At 43.3% G+C, this 20238-nt stretch overlaps 1 protein-coding gene and 1 pseudogene across 4 annotated transcripts in view; one reads left to right on the forward strand and one right to left on the reverse strand.

Annotated features, from left to right (window-relative positions):
* Positions 1–148: 148 nt before the first annotated feature.
* HCRTR2 (hypocretin receptor 2) overlaps positions 149–20238 on the reverse strand; it is a 67119-nt gene continuing 47029 nt past the window's right edge. For 3 of the 4 annotated variants that reach the window (XM_077308744.1, XM_077308716.1, XM_077308735.1), the window contains exons 2-7: positions 14725–14903; positions 11906–12149; positions 7732–7847; positions 5723–5943; positions 2739–2860; positions 149–563 (exon numbers count right to left, since the gene is read on the reverse strand). In XM_077308744.1, the coding sequence (XP_077164859.1) occupies positions 337–563; positions 2739–2860; positions 5723–5943; positions 7732–7847; positions 11906–12149; positions 14725–14874 (1080 nt within the window). In that variant the 5' untranslated portion in view covers positions 14875–14903 and the 3' untranslated portion in view covers positions 149–336. The remainder of the gene's footprint in view (positions 564–2738; positions 2861–5722; positions 5944–7731; positions 7848–11905; positions 12150–14724; positions 14904–20238) is intronic. The other variant, XM_077308724.1, reaches the window with a different exon arrangement.
* On the forward strand, positions 15773–16030 carry LOC143839503 (protein S100-A6 pseudogene; annotated as a pseudogene).

Genomic DNA, 20238 nt, shown 5'->3' on the forward strand with positions numbered 1-20238 from the left:
CTCCAAAATGTTTTCAGTGTTGCACCCATGTTTGTTTTCATGTATAATTCTAACCCTTGTCTTTCTGGCTTGCTGTCAGGATTTTGAGACTCTTTGCAAACCAACAGATGTACTGTTAGCTGAAGGACCTAAACCACACCAACAAAGATACTGATACAAAATACTTTTTTAATGTTCTGAAATGTTTTCTTACAATTCAAAAAGCAAATAATATGAAAACCGTATACATTTCCCAGCAAAGCTGTGGCCTGTTTTAGACGACACATGTTGCATATTAACCTGGCTTCATGGTAGTTCATAGTCTGGTCATTCTGTTCCGGTCTAAACAACTGGATGCTACCAGCTGTTCATAGGCCCAGCGCCATTGGCCGGCAGTGTGGTTATACTGGTCAGTGCAACATGCTCGGACGCTTTAGAAGCAGGATCAAAGTTGCTGAGCTGAGTGGTCAAGGATTTCCGACTCTCTGTGTTTGCCTGCCCCCTGCCTCCCTGGCCTTGGCGGGGATTGATGCCAAAGTCACAGCAGCAAGAAAAGGCGGCTTTAAATTCTTCTCGGAATTTCCCTGTCAATCAACAAACAGCAGCGTGGAAATCAGAAGACAGATACATCATGAATTGTTCATCAATGAATAATGTATATAACATGTTTTTTAATTGTGTGTGTGATAGTTACAATTTGAACACGGATTTATCATGACCCTCTATAGGTCAAGTGGGCGTCCCACTTGGGAGACTTCTGAACATGTCAGAAAATCTTCAAGCGCAACCTTCTGACTCACTAATAAATGGGGACCAAGGGGACCAACATTACTGACCTAATGTTGCCAGCAAAACTGGCACCAGTGAAGAACATGCAGGTGAACCTCTCTGCCACTAGTTGGAACTTAGGTGAAAAGGAAATGACATCTGTGGCCACCCTCACTTTCAATATCTTTATAACAGTCAATCCAAGCATGGATGAGAAACAGATTACTTTGAATCAGAGAAACTCAAATGTGGCCCATTTTTAGAATCAGATTTCTAGTTAAAATCCTGTTTTAGTAACTAAAGTAAAAGGCTGACTGAATTGTATTACAGAAATTAGATTTGTGTGTTTTTTCCAAGCTTTTAACATTAAACAGATTCAGACATGATGCTGACATCTTAGGTAGATCTTTTTTTCACCAAAATGTCCATTTATCACTAGCTTTGACAGAGGAGGCCTGGGGAGCTCTGATATGTGCATGAGTATTTACTAAAGATGGCCAATGGTGGCTGATTTGATTGGGAAAATGACATAGAAACTATGTCTGTTTAACTCTCCTTCCTTTCTGTTTTCCCAGTATAAACTGTACCGAAGCTGCTATTTGTCCTATTAGGTAAAATAGTAGAGGGATCTGATAAAAGAACCTAGTCAGCAATAACAGCTTGAGACGAGAGATTTCAATAGGGGAAACAGCCTGAGGTGAAAAAGTTTTCAGAAGTCCACAGACTTGTTGAGCTTGTAACCACTTTGGGAATTTTGAAAATAATTAATGGGCTTGTAACCACAAAACTGCTGCCATGTGGGTGTGACTACACAAGATTTATGCGATCTGAAAAAAAACCAGAGTATAGATTTCTCTGTACAGATTCACTGGCCTCACTGCTTGCAGAATGCCCCAGAGGTCTGAGGAAACAACGTCTCAAGCTACTATTGATAGAGACAAATAAAGACTTAATGAAAGCTATTGCTAAATTTGCTTGGGTAGCTATAAAAATAAGGCAGAGCTGGACCAACCCTATCCCCTAATACTTTTACACTGGATCCATATATAATTGTTCTTATTTCTAAGTTTTTATCCACGCATGATTGATTTTATATGTGTAATCTTATGTTTTCTACTGGTTGGTCTATGACTGTAAATAAAAGTTGACTTGACTTGACTACACAAAATGGTTGTCATTGGTACCATGAGATCATAGAATCATAGACTCATAGAGTTGGAAGGGGCCCTGCTCAATGGAGGATCAGCCCAAAGCATCCTAAAGCATCCAAGAAAAGTGTGTATCCAACCTTTGCTTGAAGACTGCCAGTGAGGGGGAGCTCACCACCTCCTTAGGCAGCCTATTCCACTGCTGAACTACTCTGACTGTAAAAAATGTCACCGAGACTGAGAATGATCACAGATTTTTGTGAGTTCCAAGCCAAATGCCACTGTATGTATGATGAAGGCAGCTATTCCATTGAGGGTGCTCTCTGAAAACACACAGGTACCTCCTTTTCCAATTAATGGGAGAAAACCGAGAACTGGCTCTTTGCTTTAGGGAAGAGCTGCTTTGAGGAAGAAGAAAGTAGGCTCCAGAAATACCCTGGGAAGTACCATGGCACCATGTTAATGTCTGGGTCAAACACATCCAATTCTTGTGTCACTTCCCTCTCAAATTGTATGCTTTTGCCCCTCTTTAAAAAATTTGGATGATCTGTCATGGATTGCCTGGCATAATTTGTTCCTTGGTCCTCTGGCCACATCCAGATTTTGATGTATATTGTTAGGGTTTTTTGTCACATATAGAAAACTCTTGGGAAAGTGTATACAGGCCAACTAAGTAGTTGAACAACTCAATTTATCCAATTCACTGATCCTGTCTACATGTAATGGAATTAATGGTAAGAACCCATAAGCCTTTGCAAAAGCACCTTAAGTAGATTTGAGCTTTTAAAAGTTTGCAGATAAATTGATTGTACTGGTTAACAGGAATCATACTAATCTACTTACCACTGAGAAAGTTATAAATGATTGGATTTGCCGCACTATTTGCATATACAAGCCAATGGGAAAATGTAAACCAGGCATACACCATTTCTCTGTCATCAGCATTGTTAAACATCCCAAAGACCCTTACAAGAAGTGAAAAAAGAGAATAAAATAAAGTGAAAATTCAAACTTTTGTTTTGAAAATTACTCACCATTTATATGCAAGTCACAAGTGTACCATGTAGATGTGTCTGTGTTCTCAAAGTGAGAGAAAATCTTTTTAATGTGCACTCCCTGGGATTTCCTCCAGGAAGGGTTCTGTACACCTTAGCGCACACAAATGCATGCTTCCATGACCACAGTCTTAGCTAAAGGAGGAAATATACATACAGTTCTTCAGCCCTACCCACAGAGTATAGGTCAATTCATAGACGGCCCAGTCACACACTTGCAATAATACTGAACAACTGGAACAGGGAGTAGGGGCTGGATTTTCTCCCTCTGAGGCAATCAGTTAATGGGAGGTATTGGCGGCATGCATGGCGGCATGCGCGGCGGCATGCACGGCCGCACAATCACCCTCTCCACCACCGTTGGTCCGCAGCATTATAAAGGTTGCGGACCACTGCAGTAAGGAAACTAGAGGCCCCTTGGGTACCTTTGCAGGAAGTATTTGATGGCTTCAGGTGGCTCATGCTGATGGAAGAGGATAGGTTGCTAGCATCAGTGAGCCCAACCACATGCCTATTAGATCCCTGCCCCTCACAGCTGGTTAACAGATGTGATGAGAGGATATGAGGCCCCCCTTTGGGTGATAATCTTTCTCTCTCAACAGGGGGGCCGTGGTTCACTCCGTACTGAAAGAGCCATCTCTGGATCCATGGGACCTGACCAGCTACCACCCCATATCACACCTAGCATTTCTGGAGAAGGTGGTTGAAAGAGCCGCCGCAGAGCAGTTACCTGCCTACCTAGCGGAAGCTTCAGTTATGGACCCATTCCAGTCTGACTTTCAGCCTGGACATGGGGTGGAGACAGTGCTGGTCATTCTGATGAATGACTTCCAATGACAGCTGGATTGAGGCCGATCAGCACTGCTCATGATGTTAGACCTCACGGCAGCATTTGACAGTCATTCATGAGCTTTTGGCTTGCCACCTTGCCGATAGCAGGACTATGGGGACAGCCTTACAGTGGCTGGTCTCCTTGTTCCCAAGTTGCAGTGACTGGGGAGAATCAATCACACCACTGTGAAGTCCCTCGCAGAGTGCCACAAGGTGCAGGCCACTCCCAACCTTTATTTAACATCTTTATGATTAATTATGCACAGCAGCAGCACACATGGTTCACCCTGGAGTTGTGCCTGCACATGCCTCACCATGGTGGTGACGGTGTGTGTGTGTGTGTGTGGGGGGATTCACTGCATGAAGGTGGGATAGTGGCACAACACTATCTCACCATCCTGGGGGTGAAAAATTGCCCTGTTCAGCTCCGCAGTGCACAAAGTGCTGTGGAGCTGAATGGAGCATTTTGTGTCCCTGCTAGGACACCATAGGCCGGGGGAGGAGCTGGGTCCTGTATGCACGGGCCCAGCCCAGCATTGCCACCAATGGTGCCCACATTACAAAGGGGAACAATGAAAAATCAGCATTCCCTTAACTTGGGCCATCGGAGGCCCTAAAGCAGGCCAGGGCTAGGAAGGGGCTGGGCTAGCAGCAGCAGCAGCATCATGTATAATTGGGGATTTGCTCCGTTTTCATGCAGGCACCAGCCTGGCCTTCCTCCCCCATGCAAAATAGGTCTATGTGTCCTCTTGCCCAGCTCATCCGAGAATTTGGTCTGGGATGTCATCAATATGCTGATGACACCCAGCTCTACCTCCTGATGAATGGCCACCCAGGTTCACCCACCAGATGCCTGGAAGAAGTGACAGGATGGAGCAAGCAGAATTGCCCAAAAATTCAACCCTTCAAAGACAGAGATCTTATGACTAGGTAGGAAAGGACAAAGGTGAGCAATCACATCTACCCTGCCTGGATGGTGTGCAGCTTATAGTGAGCAGCATTTGGGCATGATCTTTGATGCCCTGCTCATAATGGAGGTGCTAATCATGAGAGTAGCATGGCTGACATTTTTCCACCTTTGCCAAGCCAAACTACTAGTGGCCTACCTGGCCCCAGAGCAGCTAGTAAAGGTGAACCAGAGGACAGCCACCTCTAGACTCAACTTCTGTACCTCTATGTGGGCCTACTCTTATCCTTGGCCAGGAAATTTGCAACTAGTCCAGAACACAGCTGCCTAGGTCTTCACAAGAACAACTTGGCAAGGCCATATTTGGCCTGTGCTTTGGCAGCTGCACTGTCTTCCAGTTGAATTCTGGATTAAGTTCAAGGTATTGGTACTCACCTTTAAGGCCACCCAGAATCTGGGCCCAGTGTACCTGTGGGACTGTCTCACTGCCTAGATCCCCTGTAAAATGGTTTGCTTTGCAAACACTAACCTGTTGTTAGTCTCTGGTCACAAGGAAGTACATTTGATCTCGGCTATTTAGTGGAATGAGCTCCTGAAGGAGATCCAAACAGTGATGGAACTCAGTACAGTTCTGCAGGGCTTGCAAGACAGAGTTCTTTGGGTGGTCTTGGGACCCAGAAAAATGGCCAGCTTTGACATACTTCAGCAACACTCCTGATCAAGGAGAATTCCATGTAAGTAGTTGGACACCTTTATTATTCCCCCATGAGTTGAAATGGCATAGCCATCAGTCACACCACAACACGCCCTTTCTTCTATTACCACTTTGACTATTGCACTGCTATTGCAGCCACCGGATCTATATGCTTATTCAACTAACTAACCACTTGCAAATGGCATCTCGCTTTCTTGGTTATTTAATTTGAAGATGTCCGTTGCAAATCCATCCCTAATAATGCAGCCAGTGACGTTTGAAACAGAAAAAAGAAAAAAACCCCGTCACCTAGCGCCTGCTATTTGTGCATGAAGTTTACCTTTTCAGTACATTGAGAATGCTAATGGGCAGATAACAAAGTGCAAAAACCAGAAGAACGACCATTAGCATACGTGCTGTTTTCCGCCTGGCTCGAATCTGTTTGATTTCAGCTGCCACTGCACTAATCCTCAGCTTTGCCGATGGCCTCGGCCCGCGGGTCTGTGCCGTAGACTGCACAGGCTTCCATTTTCTCTGAACCGTGGCTGAAGTCCCCGGAATCTAACAGAGCAGAGTAATTGGAAACTCAATTATTGCTGTCTGCCCCAAGGGAAAACTCATTAGCCTGATTGGCCGGCTGAAGCTACAAAAGAGAGAGATTATTAGTATTACAGAAAACCCTCAATATATATTTCAATGCAAATGAACCATCTGCTTCCCAACTCCTTGCAATTTTATTCAACTTCTTCAGTTCAGACTTGAAGTCACATCTGTTAATATAAAGTGAGGCCTGAAGAGGGAAACCCACAAGCATATTGGTATGACGAGCCATTTTGAAGTTAGGCAACAACTTTCTGGGACACTCATTTCTGTCCCCCCATTTCTCCCCCCCCCCGTTTTTATTTGTTAAATAGAACAGGAAAAGAAAAAGATCATATGAAAGAATACAGAGAATACATGTCATATATCTTTTAACTCGGTAAATGATATTACATTATTATTTTATTTTCACCTCCAACCAGTTTAAATCTCAACAACTTTCAGGACTGCAGTGGTTTCAAGTATGGAAGCCCCAGATCATGCTGTCCGCAGTTGGTTTGCCACATTCTGTTGATGCCACAAGTTATGAAGCTGCATCATATCTAAGATATTCACTTGGAGAATTTTATAAGAAGCAATATTTGGGGACACACCATCTCCCAGGAAATACAACTTTAACCAGTCGCATATTGGTCTCCAAAGGTTATCTTCCTGAGACTTGGAAACAATCCTATGTAATATACATTAAAATATAAGGTTTATTTTTATTTATTTATTTTTACATTTATGCCCCACCCTTCCCTAGAAGCTCAGGGTGACTTACAAATAATTTAAAACATACAAGCATTGTTAGGTTTTAAAACTCTAAAATTCAAAATTCAAACGAAAGTCAACTCCAATTACGTATTCAGTCTGCAGGCTGCCTCCTCTTTTTAAATGGCTTGCAGAACATCCTTTATAAGGAGGTTGCAGAACTCAGAGGGGGGTCATATAAGTTCTTAGAGAGGTTGTTTGGGGGTGGACTTTCAAGCAGGAGGCCAACATCTCAATGTTAGTTCTAGGCTTCAACCAGATACAGCTACAGGCCATAGGCCTGGCAAAACAGCTCTGTTTTACAAGCCCTGTGGAACTGATTAAGATTCCACCAAAGTTAAGAAATGAATAGAATGTTCTCTTAATGAGTTTGAAGGTGGAGCAGGAAAATTAATTCTAGTGGCTCTAACAACCAATGACAGGTGATTGACCCTTGTCAATGTCATTGGCATTTCAAAAAAGCCGGATCAATAGATAATTGATGCCAAGCAGGCCTGCAGAATTAAGTCTCCATAATATCTTGTTCACTTTGGCAGCTACACTTGAAATACAGAAATAGTATATAAGCAAATTATACAGTATCCTTCTATGTGTTTTATAAAGTGCAATGCAAATAGTTCCAAAATGGTTCCAACACTTCTATCTCCCCATCCTAAGTGAATATGCAGTTTGGTAATGAAATACTTAAGAAAATAACCCACTTTTGTCAGATGTCATTAAATTTCTGTATCAAATATGTTATGTAAGAACACATGGATTGAAGCATACATTATAATGAAGTTTGCTACATTAATTCATAGGCTTTGATGGCTCTGTATAGAATGGTATTAATTTTGTGTGAAACATTTCATCTCTGTTATCTCTGTTATTATACATAATAATTAGTCCACAGTACACCATTCTGAATTTGAAATATTTCTTTTTGAGGATAAGAGGCTTCATGAAATGGACAGCAAAAGTAGATGTTTTACATACTTGAGTTATGCAATAGCTTACCTGTCGACACCATAACTTGTGAAATATCTGCAAATAGGCCAACACCATAAGACACAGTGGGGCCATGTATGTTATTAGGAAGAAACATGTGTGGTACAGTTTCGGATAGACTTCAGCTGCAAAGAAAATCAAAAACACATCAATTACATCTGTAGTATATCTACTGAATGGAAGCAGACCTCCCTAAATATGATATATATATATATACACACACATTATTATTGGACATAACTGTATGCTAAGTGAATATAAGGTGACCCCCACTTTTTTATGGCATACCTGGGGGGGCATCTAATTTTGCATTTGAGTAAATGTATTATATTGCATCCTGTATGCTCAATTGATATTGTTAGTGGTTATTTATTGCTGCAACCAAATCAATGTTATGAACATAGCACAGCATCATTGACCTACTACCCCCACATTTTAAGCCCCATATCATCCAGAATCACAATCATCAGTCAACAATGACCCACTAACTTCAAAGTAGCTGGAAGGCACTGCCCATTCTGTTCCAGTGATGTCAATGATCCATAGACAATTGTGTTGTGTCCAATACCCTTTTGGTCACTGGTACAATGTGACCTAAGTAAACTACCGTATATATCGTCTTGATTCTAAATATTGTACAGGGAGATAACAATTCATTCTTAGACATGAGAACTAGACTACTGATAATCTTCTAAGATATTTCCCCAAAAAAGGATTACATTACTTCCTTTCAATTATTTCCTGGGTAGCCAAGGCATGCCTGATCTCATAATATCTCAGAAGATAAGTAGGGTTAACCTTGGTTAATACTTGGATGGAAAGCCTCCAAGGAATACCAGGGTCATGACATGGAGGTAGGCTTTAGCAAACCATCTCTGAATGTCCCTTGCTTGGCTGCCAGTCAATCCTACAATCATAGGATCTGCTGGCTACACTACACACATGCCGTATGATAAATAAATAATGCTGTCCCATGTTGACAGTGTGGTCAGCAGGTGAAGCTAAGGTGCTGGGGGAGTATCTGGAGGGCCAGAGAATCTTGGGAGAATTCTGCCAGTTGGGAGAACCTCATATGCCAGTTGGGACATATGAGGCCTGGGACAGACAATGAGGAAATAACCAGATTCTGGCTGTTGCAAAGCCACCTCTTAAAGTGCTTCACACATTCTCATTCAAGCTCTTAGGCAAGAGTTTGTGGCGTAATAGTAGCAACTCCTTTTCCCCACTGATGGTCACAGGTGGGTTCCAATTCAGTGTCTGTTGCAACTGTAAGCTCTCACAAGTTAATTTGTATAATTCTTACAAAACAGATTGGAAGGAGTAATCTTTCTCTTAGCACACTGTATGCATAATACATAAGGAGATTATGTGAACTCTCCAGGGTACCACGCCACTGAACCTCAATAATACTGCCGTGATAAGGGAACATGACTGTAATTGGAGGACATTTTACTTCAGGGGAAATTACTATGATTTGAAATATTTGAGTTCTCGGCAGGCCAGTGAAAGAATGAAGAAATCTCATCAAGAGTCACCAGCTGCCTGCGCAGTGACCTTGAGGCAAGAGAGGGCAAATATAATTGCAGCATATATTTCCACAATCTCCCAAGGTTTATGGCTTCTAATTTCACAAAAGGTTTTTTTTTTTTTTTTAAGAGACAAAAATATAGATGATGCCAAGCTGTGCACAGGTTGTTGACAGATCATGGTGGAAGGAGAAGGTACATTTTCCTTTGAAGTGGCCTCAGGGAGGGTGAGCATTAGGAACTCAAACTTCAAAGAAAACTCAGCACGCATACTTGGCATAGCAGTAGTTTAGGCATCCTTGCCTTTTAAGCACAGGCAAGCAATTCCTCCCATGTGGGGGTAATTACAACTTGCTGACAAGATGGGAAGGGGGATGGAGCTGGAGGCCTCTCTCTTCAAGGGCTGCCAGCTCTTAGACATGGGACCCTCAGAAGAAGCATCAGGTGGGTCTTCAAGACCCAGATTAACAGGGTAATCATAAAGAGAGTGACAGTCTTCAAAGGGTGTCAGTGGGCACAGGAGAGTGTAACTGTTATTGTTATTGTAATTAATTCAATTTATTTCCTGCCGCTCTCGAGATCGTCTTGTGGCGGGTTGCCATCAGATCATAAAAACACTACAAAGTAAAATCTAAAACAATTAAAACTCCCACAATTAGTATAATTTATCCAACAGCAGAAAAGTCCCTCACCCCCTTCCGTCCTGCTCAGTCCTCTTCCCACACACACACACACACACACACACACAGCACCACAATGAGAAATACTAGGGATGTCTGTCTTATCAGATGGAACATAGATGTCGTGTGTGTGTGTGGAGGGCCCCCCTGACCACCTGTGCTCTGCTTAGGATGGCACTGTACTTTTTAAAGTCCTCCCAGGGCTAGTTCAGAAGGTCAGAAGCCTCCAAGGTCTGTGGATGTCTGCTGTTGCGAGGGGACTCAAGACTGAGGGGAAGATCACTTGGTGGCAGAAACATAACCCTTGGTGTTCTCAGACTTCTAAGAGGGCAGCTACAGTGCCATCCGGAGCAGAATTACTCCAGTCTGTCTTAGTCTTTGGCATCCTGTATTGTAAGGTGACCAGATTCTAACATTGGTAAAGCAGGACACCATTGACCGGGGGTGTTCTTGATTTAAAATTTGGTCTATATGGAGCAACAAAAAATTTCATAGAATGCATAGAATGCAAAAATAGTATTGTAATATATATATTTTTAATTTCAACATGAGTACAATTTGCCAGGTACTCCCAGATGTCCCTCCAAAAGTGGGACAATCTGGCCACCTTACTCTATTGGAAAGTTTAATAAATTATCTCTAAAGCAATTCATGGGTGATAACAGTACAGAGAAATATCTGAGCCTGTGTTTCTTACCACCCCAGCGCTGGTAGCACTAGCAGTTTATTCTGCAACTGTTATCTCCTGTAACTGCAAAAGTCAGGTGATATCGCTGCCTGAAGCCTTCAATATTATGTTTTGATTTATCTCTATGGTCTGCTGGAAGATTCCAAGCCATAAAGGCATCTGGCCAGAAAACCACCTCCACCAAAATACTCTTGACAGCACAGTTAAATGTGTTTGATTTTCATTGATACATCAATATTGCAGGCGGCTGTGTGGTAACACCCACAAGATTGCAGGGGTCATTTTAAAAAGCGTCACATGGGAACTTTTCTCCATATGGCAAGACGTATTCCTGATGCAGTCCATCAGATATGAAAGATTACTTTCACATTTGGTCGATAGTTCTAAGGCCACTTGCAAAAGCTCAGCTGGAATCAATACCCAGTGAGTTTTGTTTCAGACTTAAACTTTTAAGAATGCTTACTCAGCATCTATCAATGAAAATACATAAAGCTATAGAATAAAGGAACAGGCCAGGGAGAAAAGAAGCAGAAAGAAAGAAATTCAATGGAGCAATTTCTTACTAGTATTTTAATGAGAATATTTCTGTTTCCCAAGAGTGCCCCCTACCTGCAAATATCTAAATCAGCATTTCTCTCTCTCTTTTTCTTTTACTGTTGAGAAGCCCTAAGAAGTGGCACAATCATATATAATATGGTTGGGAATCATAGCTGCATACATGCCCACCTGGGACCCCTCCCCTTCCCACCCGCCATTCTGATTGGTAGGCTATATTGTTGTGGTTGTTGAAAGCCCCCGCCTGGGACCCAAGGCTGATTACAAGTATGATTGACTTTAAAGTCAGTTTGGTGTAGTGGTTAGGAGTGCAGACTTCTAATACGGCCTGCACTCCCCCACATGCAGCCAGCTGGGTGACCTTGGGCTCGCCACGGCACTGATAAAACTGTTCTGACCGGGCAGTGATATCAGGGCTCTCTCAGCCTCACCCACCTCACAGGGTGTCTGTTGTGGGGAGAGGAAAAGGGCCGCTTTGAGCCTCCTTCGGGTAGAGAAAAGCGGCATATAAGAATCAACTCTTCTTCTTCTAAAAAATAAAACCCTTTTGTCGGTCAGTAGGTGAACAGAAGACAGCCCAGGAAATTCAGTGCAATAGATTTTTGCCAAGTCCTGGTTTTAAATCATGCCACTCAATGAAGAGATAGCCGCACAAGCCTACCGTGCAGGAATTCCTCTTTCTAGGAATCTTGACAGGCCAAATCAGTTCCAAGCTGAAGGTGATCACCACTCACCTCCCCAGCGCTCATCACAAACGGTGAACAAGACGGTTTTGTTGGCTAATCCTGGCAACACGCTGCTGCACTCCATGACAATTGCCTGGGGGATCATGATAAGGCAGGACACAGTCCAGATAACGACAATGCTCTTCCTGGCCCGCTTGGCTGTGCTTTTAAACATCAAAGGGTGGCAAATTGCATACCATCGATCCAGCGCAATGCAGCTGAGCGTCAGCACAGAAACAGAAACTGACACAGTCTAGGAAGGAAAGGACCACATTAGCCACACTTCTCCAGTCCAGAGCTTCTAGGAATCATTGCGAAACCATTGATCATGTCAAAAATTGTAACCAAAAAGATCTTTCACCAAGACTTTTAACAATTCTTTCAGACTGACGACGCACGAAGGTGCTGGCAACATAGTCACCCTCTGCTGAGCCTTCTGATAAAAACCGTTTTCTAACTTTTAACTTTTACTAACTGTTTAGATTTAAAATGGATAAGAGATAGATAAGAAGTAGTTTTTTTGGAATCCTGGTCTTCTCCCTTTTAAAGCAGTCTTTGACTCTCAGCTCACTTATCTGGCTGTTTTAGCTGCTATCTTTGGTAGCCTGTGTGCTTTTTCTCCAGGCAACGAAGCAAGATAATGCATGACAGCCGTGAGATTCTATCAGAGCAAACTGCATTTCTCATTCCTGCGCCTATTAGTGGCAACTAAGGCGCATGGCCACAATGGCACTGGACACAGGTAGTACCACCTCCCAACAGTAGATAAGTGGGGTAGATTACCCCCCTTAGACTGCACCACATTCAATGTTTCTCCTTTCTGAATTATTTCCTGTACATAAAAAACTATGTTAGGGTAGAACCCTCACATGTTAACTTTCTCGGAGTATGCCGTTTTCCTTCATAGGAGCTTTTAAGTGCAACTGGAAGAGATCTGTCCCTCAAAGATATAGTGTTCTCCTGCTACTGAGAACTCAACCTTCTTGGGTTTAACTTTGTTGGCTTCTATACCATTCTTTTCAGGCTATTTCTTTGTGCAAACTCCCATGCATATTATTAAGGAAACTTGTGTCACAAAATATGCTGGCATGTTGAGTACAGGCTATGTTTTGTCCTACAAAGTTTGAGTTCAGTGACACCTTTAAGACCAATAAAGTTTTATTCAAGTTTTCATGTGCATGTATACTTATTCCACTTTGTTGATCTTAAAGGCACCACTATACTCAAACTTGATTCAGCTGCTTCAGACCAACATGGGTTCCCACACAAATCTATGTTTTGTCCTGCTACTTGTTATCTGGTAAAAGTAGCAAAGAGTTAAGATACTCTTGTGCTGATAGTTTAGCATTATTCTGTTCCTATGGAACATTCTACTAATGATTGCCATCAACTGATGGGTGAATGTTTTTCTAGCCATCCCTCATGGCAGATGAACATGTCATGTCCGACAGGGCTCTTCTGGGGGCAGAGTGTCAAGAGGTATAGTGGTCCGTAGAAGAAGGAGAAAGCAAGACAATTCTGTTCTTTGAGTTCCACCCTATTCATAGTGATATAATATGGTCACCTAGTGTACATATAGCTGACTCAAAATGATTCTTAAAAAACAGACACAGTAATCTTGTTCAGCTTTTATCTTTCTGTCGACTTATGTCATATGGATGGGAAAATATTCTGCTATGTATTTGATGACTTAGCATGTTTCGTTTCCTTTCAGTTATTGCAATTGGGCTGCATTTTATTGTTCTTCTGGTTATCGTTTTAAGGTACATTCATAATGCAGTTTGTAGTGTATGTTTGATGATGGAAGTGTAACAACCGATTTCAATTTGGACACAATGGAATTATTCTATTTTGGAATAGGGAGTCTTATCCGATGCACTAAGTACAGAATGAAATTTTTTTTTGTCCTGACAGTCTGACTCTAAGAGGGTATGTGGGACAAATACCTGCTCTGGAGCAATTTTGTCAGGGCCTTCTCCTTCCCTAACACACACACAGAAACAAACAGAGACTCACTCCCCCCCCATGTTTTCTCCAAACCTGTTGGTTTCCCAACCACCTGTGAGCATCCTCTCCCCTCCCTCACATGCAAACACATAGAGAGATAGACTCCCTCCCCTTTCCCCCTTAACTAATGGCTTCCTAACCTCCCTCCCTCCCTCCAAGCAAGCAAGCAAACACACACACACATGCACACACACACTCACACCCTTCCCCCTCCTGCTTACCTGCTCCTCTACTGCTGCCTCGACCCCCGCGGCTCCCATGCATGTGCGAGTATGTGAGGACATGCATACGCGCACATGTGCAAACATGTGTGAATGCACACACTTCCTTCCCTTCCCCCCTATCCCATCCTGCCTACCTGCTCTTCTGCCACTGCCTCGGCCTCCATGCATAGCTCAGCAGCTGCCTAGGCTCCAGGGGCTGGCATGGCTGCCGTGAAGGCCTTGGGGGCAGGGCAGATGCTGCTTCAGCCCCCATGGTTCACAAAGCAGCTCTCCAGGCCCCAGGGGCCAGAGCAGCCACTGTGAATGCCTTGGGAATGGGACAGCTGCTGCCATGGACCCCGCATGTCACACAGCAGCTGCCCAACGTATCAGGCCCCAAGGGCTGATACGGCCATTGGCTGGGCCCTCCATCTTCTGGAACACTTTGTGGGAGAGAGACAGCGGGCGTCGCATCCGCCTACATTTCCATTTCAAAAGGTGCACCAGAAGATGTGTCCCAAATCAAAAAATGTCTCCATTACGATGCCTTACAGGCACAGTTTCTGTCACTTTGATCTCTTTAATGTAAGTAACACCCCAAACCTGGAAAAACGATACCTGCAAATAAGGGATCACCTTGCAGAGGCTGTCCCCAAGGAACCATGTCTCGGTGATGTCCACCACTAGGGTTGCTGGAAGACATGTGATGGTGACGAGGACATCTGCGAGGGACAGGTTGACTATAAAATAATTGGTCACTGTCCGCATGTGATGATTCTTCCACACTGCAACACAAACTGAGTTTTGCAAAAGAGGAATCAATATGGAAGAAAATAAAAACCCACTTGGGCATCGCAAGTGAGGTTCAAAGTGATGCTTCCTCCAATTCACCCTGTACTCACTACGCAGGATCCCTATGCATACCCCTGAGCTGGCATTAGCTAAGCCAGGGGTAGTCAAACTGCGGCCCTCCAGATGTCCATGGACTACAATCCCCATGAGCCCCTGCCAGCGAATGCTGGCCCCGGGCTCATGGGGATTGTAGTCCATGGGCATCTGGAGGGCCGCAGTTCGACTACCCCTGAGCTAAGCAAACATGGATTTAGGAATATGCATGTGGCAAAATAATGTCTAGTTCTGCCCTGAACATCTGAAATTGTTATGGATACTTCTTAAAACAGGACATCATTTCCCATCATTATTCATCTAGTGCTTTCACTTCAGGCTAAAAGAATTGTGAAAAGAACACATTTTTTGAATATAATTTAAAAAATTATTTGTATCCCACCCTTCTACAATGCTCAAGGTGAGTAAGAACATTAGAACAACATACAGAGAATAAAAATTTTAAATATTCATAATATATTTTAACTAATACCCCCAACTAAATTCCTAGACTAGGGGTTTGGTAGGAGCAGATCTTCTACCCCCTCTCCTCTAGATGTGGGGCCACTCTTTCTTGGTGGGTCTTATTTCTGACCTTGACCATAGGCCCGGTGGAATAGCTCCATTTTACAGGCCCTGAGGAACTGATTTTGGTCCCACCTGATCCTGATCTCTCCTGGGAGCTCATTCCATCAGGCCAGGGCCAGGACCAAAAAGGCCCTAGCCTCTTCTCTCCCATCTCCTGACACCCAACATCTGCCCCGCCTGGTTGCTTTCTTGATCCTCTTCTGATATAAACCAACCTCTTGCCCTGATGGTGATTGTTTTCCACAACTCTTCATGCAATGAAGGAGACAAGAACTCCCTAAACAAAAAGGAGCTGAAGGATTGATCCAGAAGGAGCTGACCCATGGACCACACTTGAATGACTCTGAGATTCAAGAAATGATGGCCGACGTGGACCGCAATAGACTTCCAGTAGTATGTGACCTTCCTCAGGGCCCTGGCAATAATTTACAATGAGGCATTGAAGGGATAACTCATAGAGGATCCCAGCAAGGTCGAGGCAGCATGGCCTTGACGAACTGGAAGTGTCTCTGTCAGCAGTTCTGTGACTAATAAAAAATTGATTTTTGTAATATTAGAAAGCCCTGGCCCTGGCCCTGTCCGAGGCCAATTTCATCTCCATCAGGCCAGAGACCCTGAGCAGATGTTGATCAGCAGATCTTAATGCTCTTGGGGTTTAATAAGGGAAAAAGCAGCCCCTTTTTAGTTAGTAGGTTTCACCTTAAGGAACATTTATTGAAAACATTTTACATCCCAATATAAATATCAGTGAAACAAGTTGTGATAATAAAAAAATATATTTAAAACAATACTTCTATAAGATAAATGGGTGAAAGAGGCATAAACAAAGGAAAAATACAATAAATATGACAATTTAAAGTAACATCAGATGAGACTAAGAAAATCACATTAAAAAGCAGGACTATCGGATAAAGCAATTGATAACTGTCCATGAAGTTCTGACAGGCTGTAAAGAAGAAAAGCTTAGACAAAGCTTCTGCAGGGAGGGCATTCCAGAGAAAAACTTAGACAAAGCTTCTGCAGGGAGGGCATTCCAGAGATGGGCACCATGGCAAGAAAGTCCCTGTCTGTGCTGCTTACCAGAATCTGTGAAAGAGACTCTTAGGTGGTTGGGGGTTTCCCACAGGAATTCAAGAAATATAATCATCCGTTCTCATGCTCAAAAACAGCCGTGGAGATCAGTGGGAAATCTATTCTTCAAAAGATCATTTTTGCCCAAATTAAGATTTGATCTCCCCATAAAGTCACCAAAGAAAAGTAGGATTGATAGCAAAAGCAGTGCAAGAAATTCAGAACACTGACTACAGCGTCTTACACTTTCCATTTGAAAAGTTCTAGGTATGGAGATCAGAAATTTAAAAAAATGACCCATAAAATCAAGCCTTGATGTTTTCACCATAATAACAAAGAACACTGATTAAAACATTGAGAAGTATTTTTTATTGATAATCCTCACCCTATTACTTTTCTTTTTTCATGAGATATGATAATTTCTAAATACCTGGCTAAAATAACTGACAGAAGGTGAAACACAACTGCAGCTGCTTCCAGCCCTTGGATCAAAGTGGCTGCAATTCATAGGTTTGGCCACAGCATGTCAGCAGAAGCTGGGAAACAGCAAGAAAACTGCAGCCAACTTGGTTTTATCTCAAATGCAACTCAGGTTTTTCCAACGGAGAAAGAGATATCCAAAGGGCACGATTGCTTTTCTATGCCAAAGCAAGACATATGTGATGGGCCAGTCTAAGTCCAAAGCCAGCTGCATGTTAATGTCAGCTGTTAGGCACCATTTCCTTTTTACACCCAGCACATGCACCCGTCTGTCAAAATGGGCACTGTTTCCTCCCTGCCATTCCTGTCTGTAAAGAGCTGAGGTCTGAGGCAGAGGCTCAAGGATCCGTGTGGCTGATAAAAATGGTGCCCCAAATTGGTTGCTGATTCTTTGGCAGGCTCTGAGAATCCCAGGGGGGTTGCATGCTCATCTGAAGTGCCCTTTCTTTCTCACGATGCTCGGTGTCCATGGGAGGTTTTAAAACCCCACCAGAAAATAGCAGCTATTCCTTTGGTCCCCAGAAGGTCACAGGCAATTCGTAACAACTTCCTTGGACTTCCTGGGACTGACCCTGACACCACTTAGGTTTATGAGTTCTGATGAAATTGGACTATCTGGACTGCCCAAGTCGGAGGAATTAACTATCCACTGCAATATTTTTATAGGCAATATTTGCCATCACAATTTGATGCAGCAGCATGAGGCTGGATTCGATGACACATTCCCACTAATTCGTTCTTCAATGAATAAAGATTTTTCTCCATCAGAGAAAACCTCTCTTTGTCAGAAAAGTCACTCTCTGCTGGTGGAAGCCTTTGTCCCTTGAAAGGAGATTTATCAGGAGTCAGAGAGAATAGTTTGGTAGAAGGGGGGTGTCATGTGATCCCACCCTTTATGTCTCAAAAATAAATTGGAAAGAAAAAATAATTTGCAAATTCCCAGAGGGGTGACTCTTATCCAGGGCTGCCAATGCCAAGTTGGGAAATAACTGGAAATTTTGGGGGGTGGGGATGGTTGAGTTTGGAGCACAATGCCATGGAGTCCAGCTGCCATTTTGCCAGGTAACCTGATCTGTCTCCTGGAGATCAGCTGTAACAGCAGGATATCTCCAATCACCACTTGTAGGCTGAGACAAGCAGATGACCACTTAGTAACAGGAGAAGCAAACCAAGAATGAAAAACACTGAATGTAGGCTTCCAAGTCAGCTGTGATAAGAGTGACTTGTTTATTCAAAACAACATCTGGAATGGCAGAAAACCACACGGGTTAAATTGGGTTTTTTGATAAACTTCCTCAGCAGCCAATATCTGCATTAAAATTTACCATTTCAGCCACTGCAGCTGTTGTTCTGAGTAAACATCACTCTTATCGTAGTCTTTTTTGCCAATGTCAACACGGCCCTTCTATGTGCTGCCGGGAAAAAGTCAGGCACTTTATAAAAAAATTACAGCACTCTATAAGTGCCATAATTATTACAACCGTGTGACTGTGCTTCTCATGGCTCCAGATCAGAAACTTCTCAGGGTGATGACAGTCTTTCTGTGACAGAGAACCAGACTTGTGCCTCTCCCTTTTATCACATTTCTAGCATCACACAATCCGTGGGCACTCCATGTGTCTTGGCATGCTCCAAACAGTCTGCTTCACACACTCCTCCCTGCTTGTCTTGAGGGTAAAGAATTTCACTCATGGGTCCCTGCCCCGTCAGAGATATTCATGGAGACAGAGCACATCATGTTCCACTATCAGAGCAGAAGACAGGAGGGGTACAGGCCAGCTCTTCTGTCACGTAAAGACTGGGGCAATACAGGTGTTGTTCAATACCTGTGTTCTTCAACATATTTATAAATGATTTGGATGAGGGATTAGAGGAGATACTTATTAAATTTGCAGATGATACTAAACTGGGAGGGGTAGCAAACACAACTGAAGACAGCAACAGAATACAGGATGATCTTGATAGGCTCGAGAAGTGGGCTAAACTGAATAAAATGAAGTTCAATAGGGACAAATGTAAAGTTCTGGATTTAGTTAGGAAAACCATATACACCAATATAGGATGGGGGAGACTTGTCTTGGCAGTAGCATGTGCGAAAAGGATCTAGGAGTCTTAGTGGAACATATATTGAACATAAGTCAGCAATGTGACTCATGGCAAAAAAGTTAAATGGGATTTGGGGCTGTATCAAATGGAGTAACGTGTCCAGATCACGGGAAGTGATGGTACTGCTTTACTCTGCTCTGGTTCGGCCTCACTTGGAGTCCTGTGTTAACAGTTTTGGGCACCCCAGTTGAAGAGGGATGTTGACAAACTGGAACGTGTCCAGAGGAGGGCAACAAAGATGGTGAGGAGTTTGGAGACCAAGACGTATGAAGAAAGGATTGGGGGACCTTGGTCTGTTTAGCCTAGAGAGATGACTGAGAGAGGATCTGATAACCATCTTCAAGTATTTAAAAGGCTGCCATATGGAGGATGGAGCAGAACTGTTCTCTCTTGCCCCAGAGAGACAGATCAGAACTAATGGGATTAAATTAATTTAAAAGAAATTCCATCTAAACATCCGGAAGAAGTTCCTTACAGTTAGAGCGGTTTCTCAGTGGAACAGGCTTCCTTCGGAGATGGTGGGTTCTCCATCTTTGGAAATTTTTAAACAGAGGCTTAGATAGCCATCTGACTGAGAGGCTGATTCTGCGAAGGCAAAGGGGTGGCAGGTTACAGTAGATGAGCGATCGGGATGGACATGTCCTGCACAGTGCAGGGGGTTGGACTAGATGACCCATGAGGTCCCTTCCAACTCTATGATTCTATGATTCTATGATTCTATGATTCTAGGTACATGCAAATCAGCTCCCCTGTGGTTACATAGGAATCGCACAGGGAAAGCTTATGATTTGATCCTCCTGCTCAATATAGCTTCCTCCATTTTACTTCAAGTGGCGGAACAGCTATCCTTTCCAACAGCAGGGGAAAGCACTGGTGTTTCTGTAAGAGAACATGGAAACTCAGCTGCATTGCTGGGACAGAATTGTTCTTGACAACCAGGCAAGCAGTACAACTCCAGCCAACGCTGGGCGTAATGGGCCTGAAAGCGGCTCAGATGCGGAC

Source organism: Paroedura picta, chromosome 1, assembly GCF_049243985.1.
Source record: "Paroedura picta isolate Pp20150507F chromosome 1, Ppicta_v3.0, whole genome shotgun sequence".
NCBI classification, from domain to species: domain Eukaryota; kingdom Metazoa; phylum Chordata; class Lepidosauria; order Squamata; family Gekkonidae; genus Paroedura; species Paroedura picta.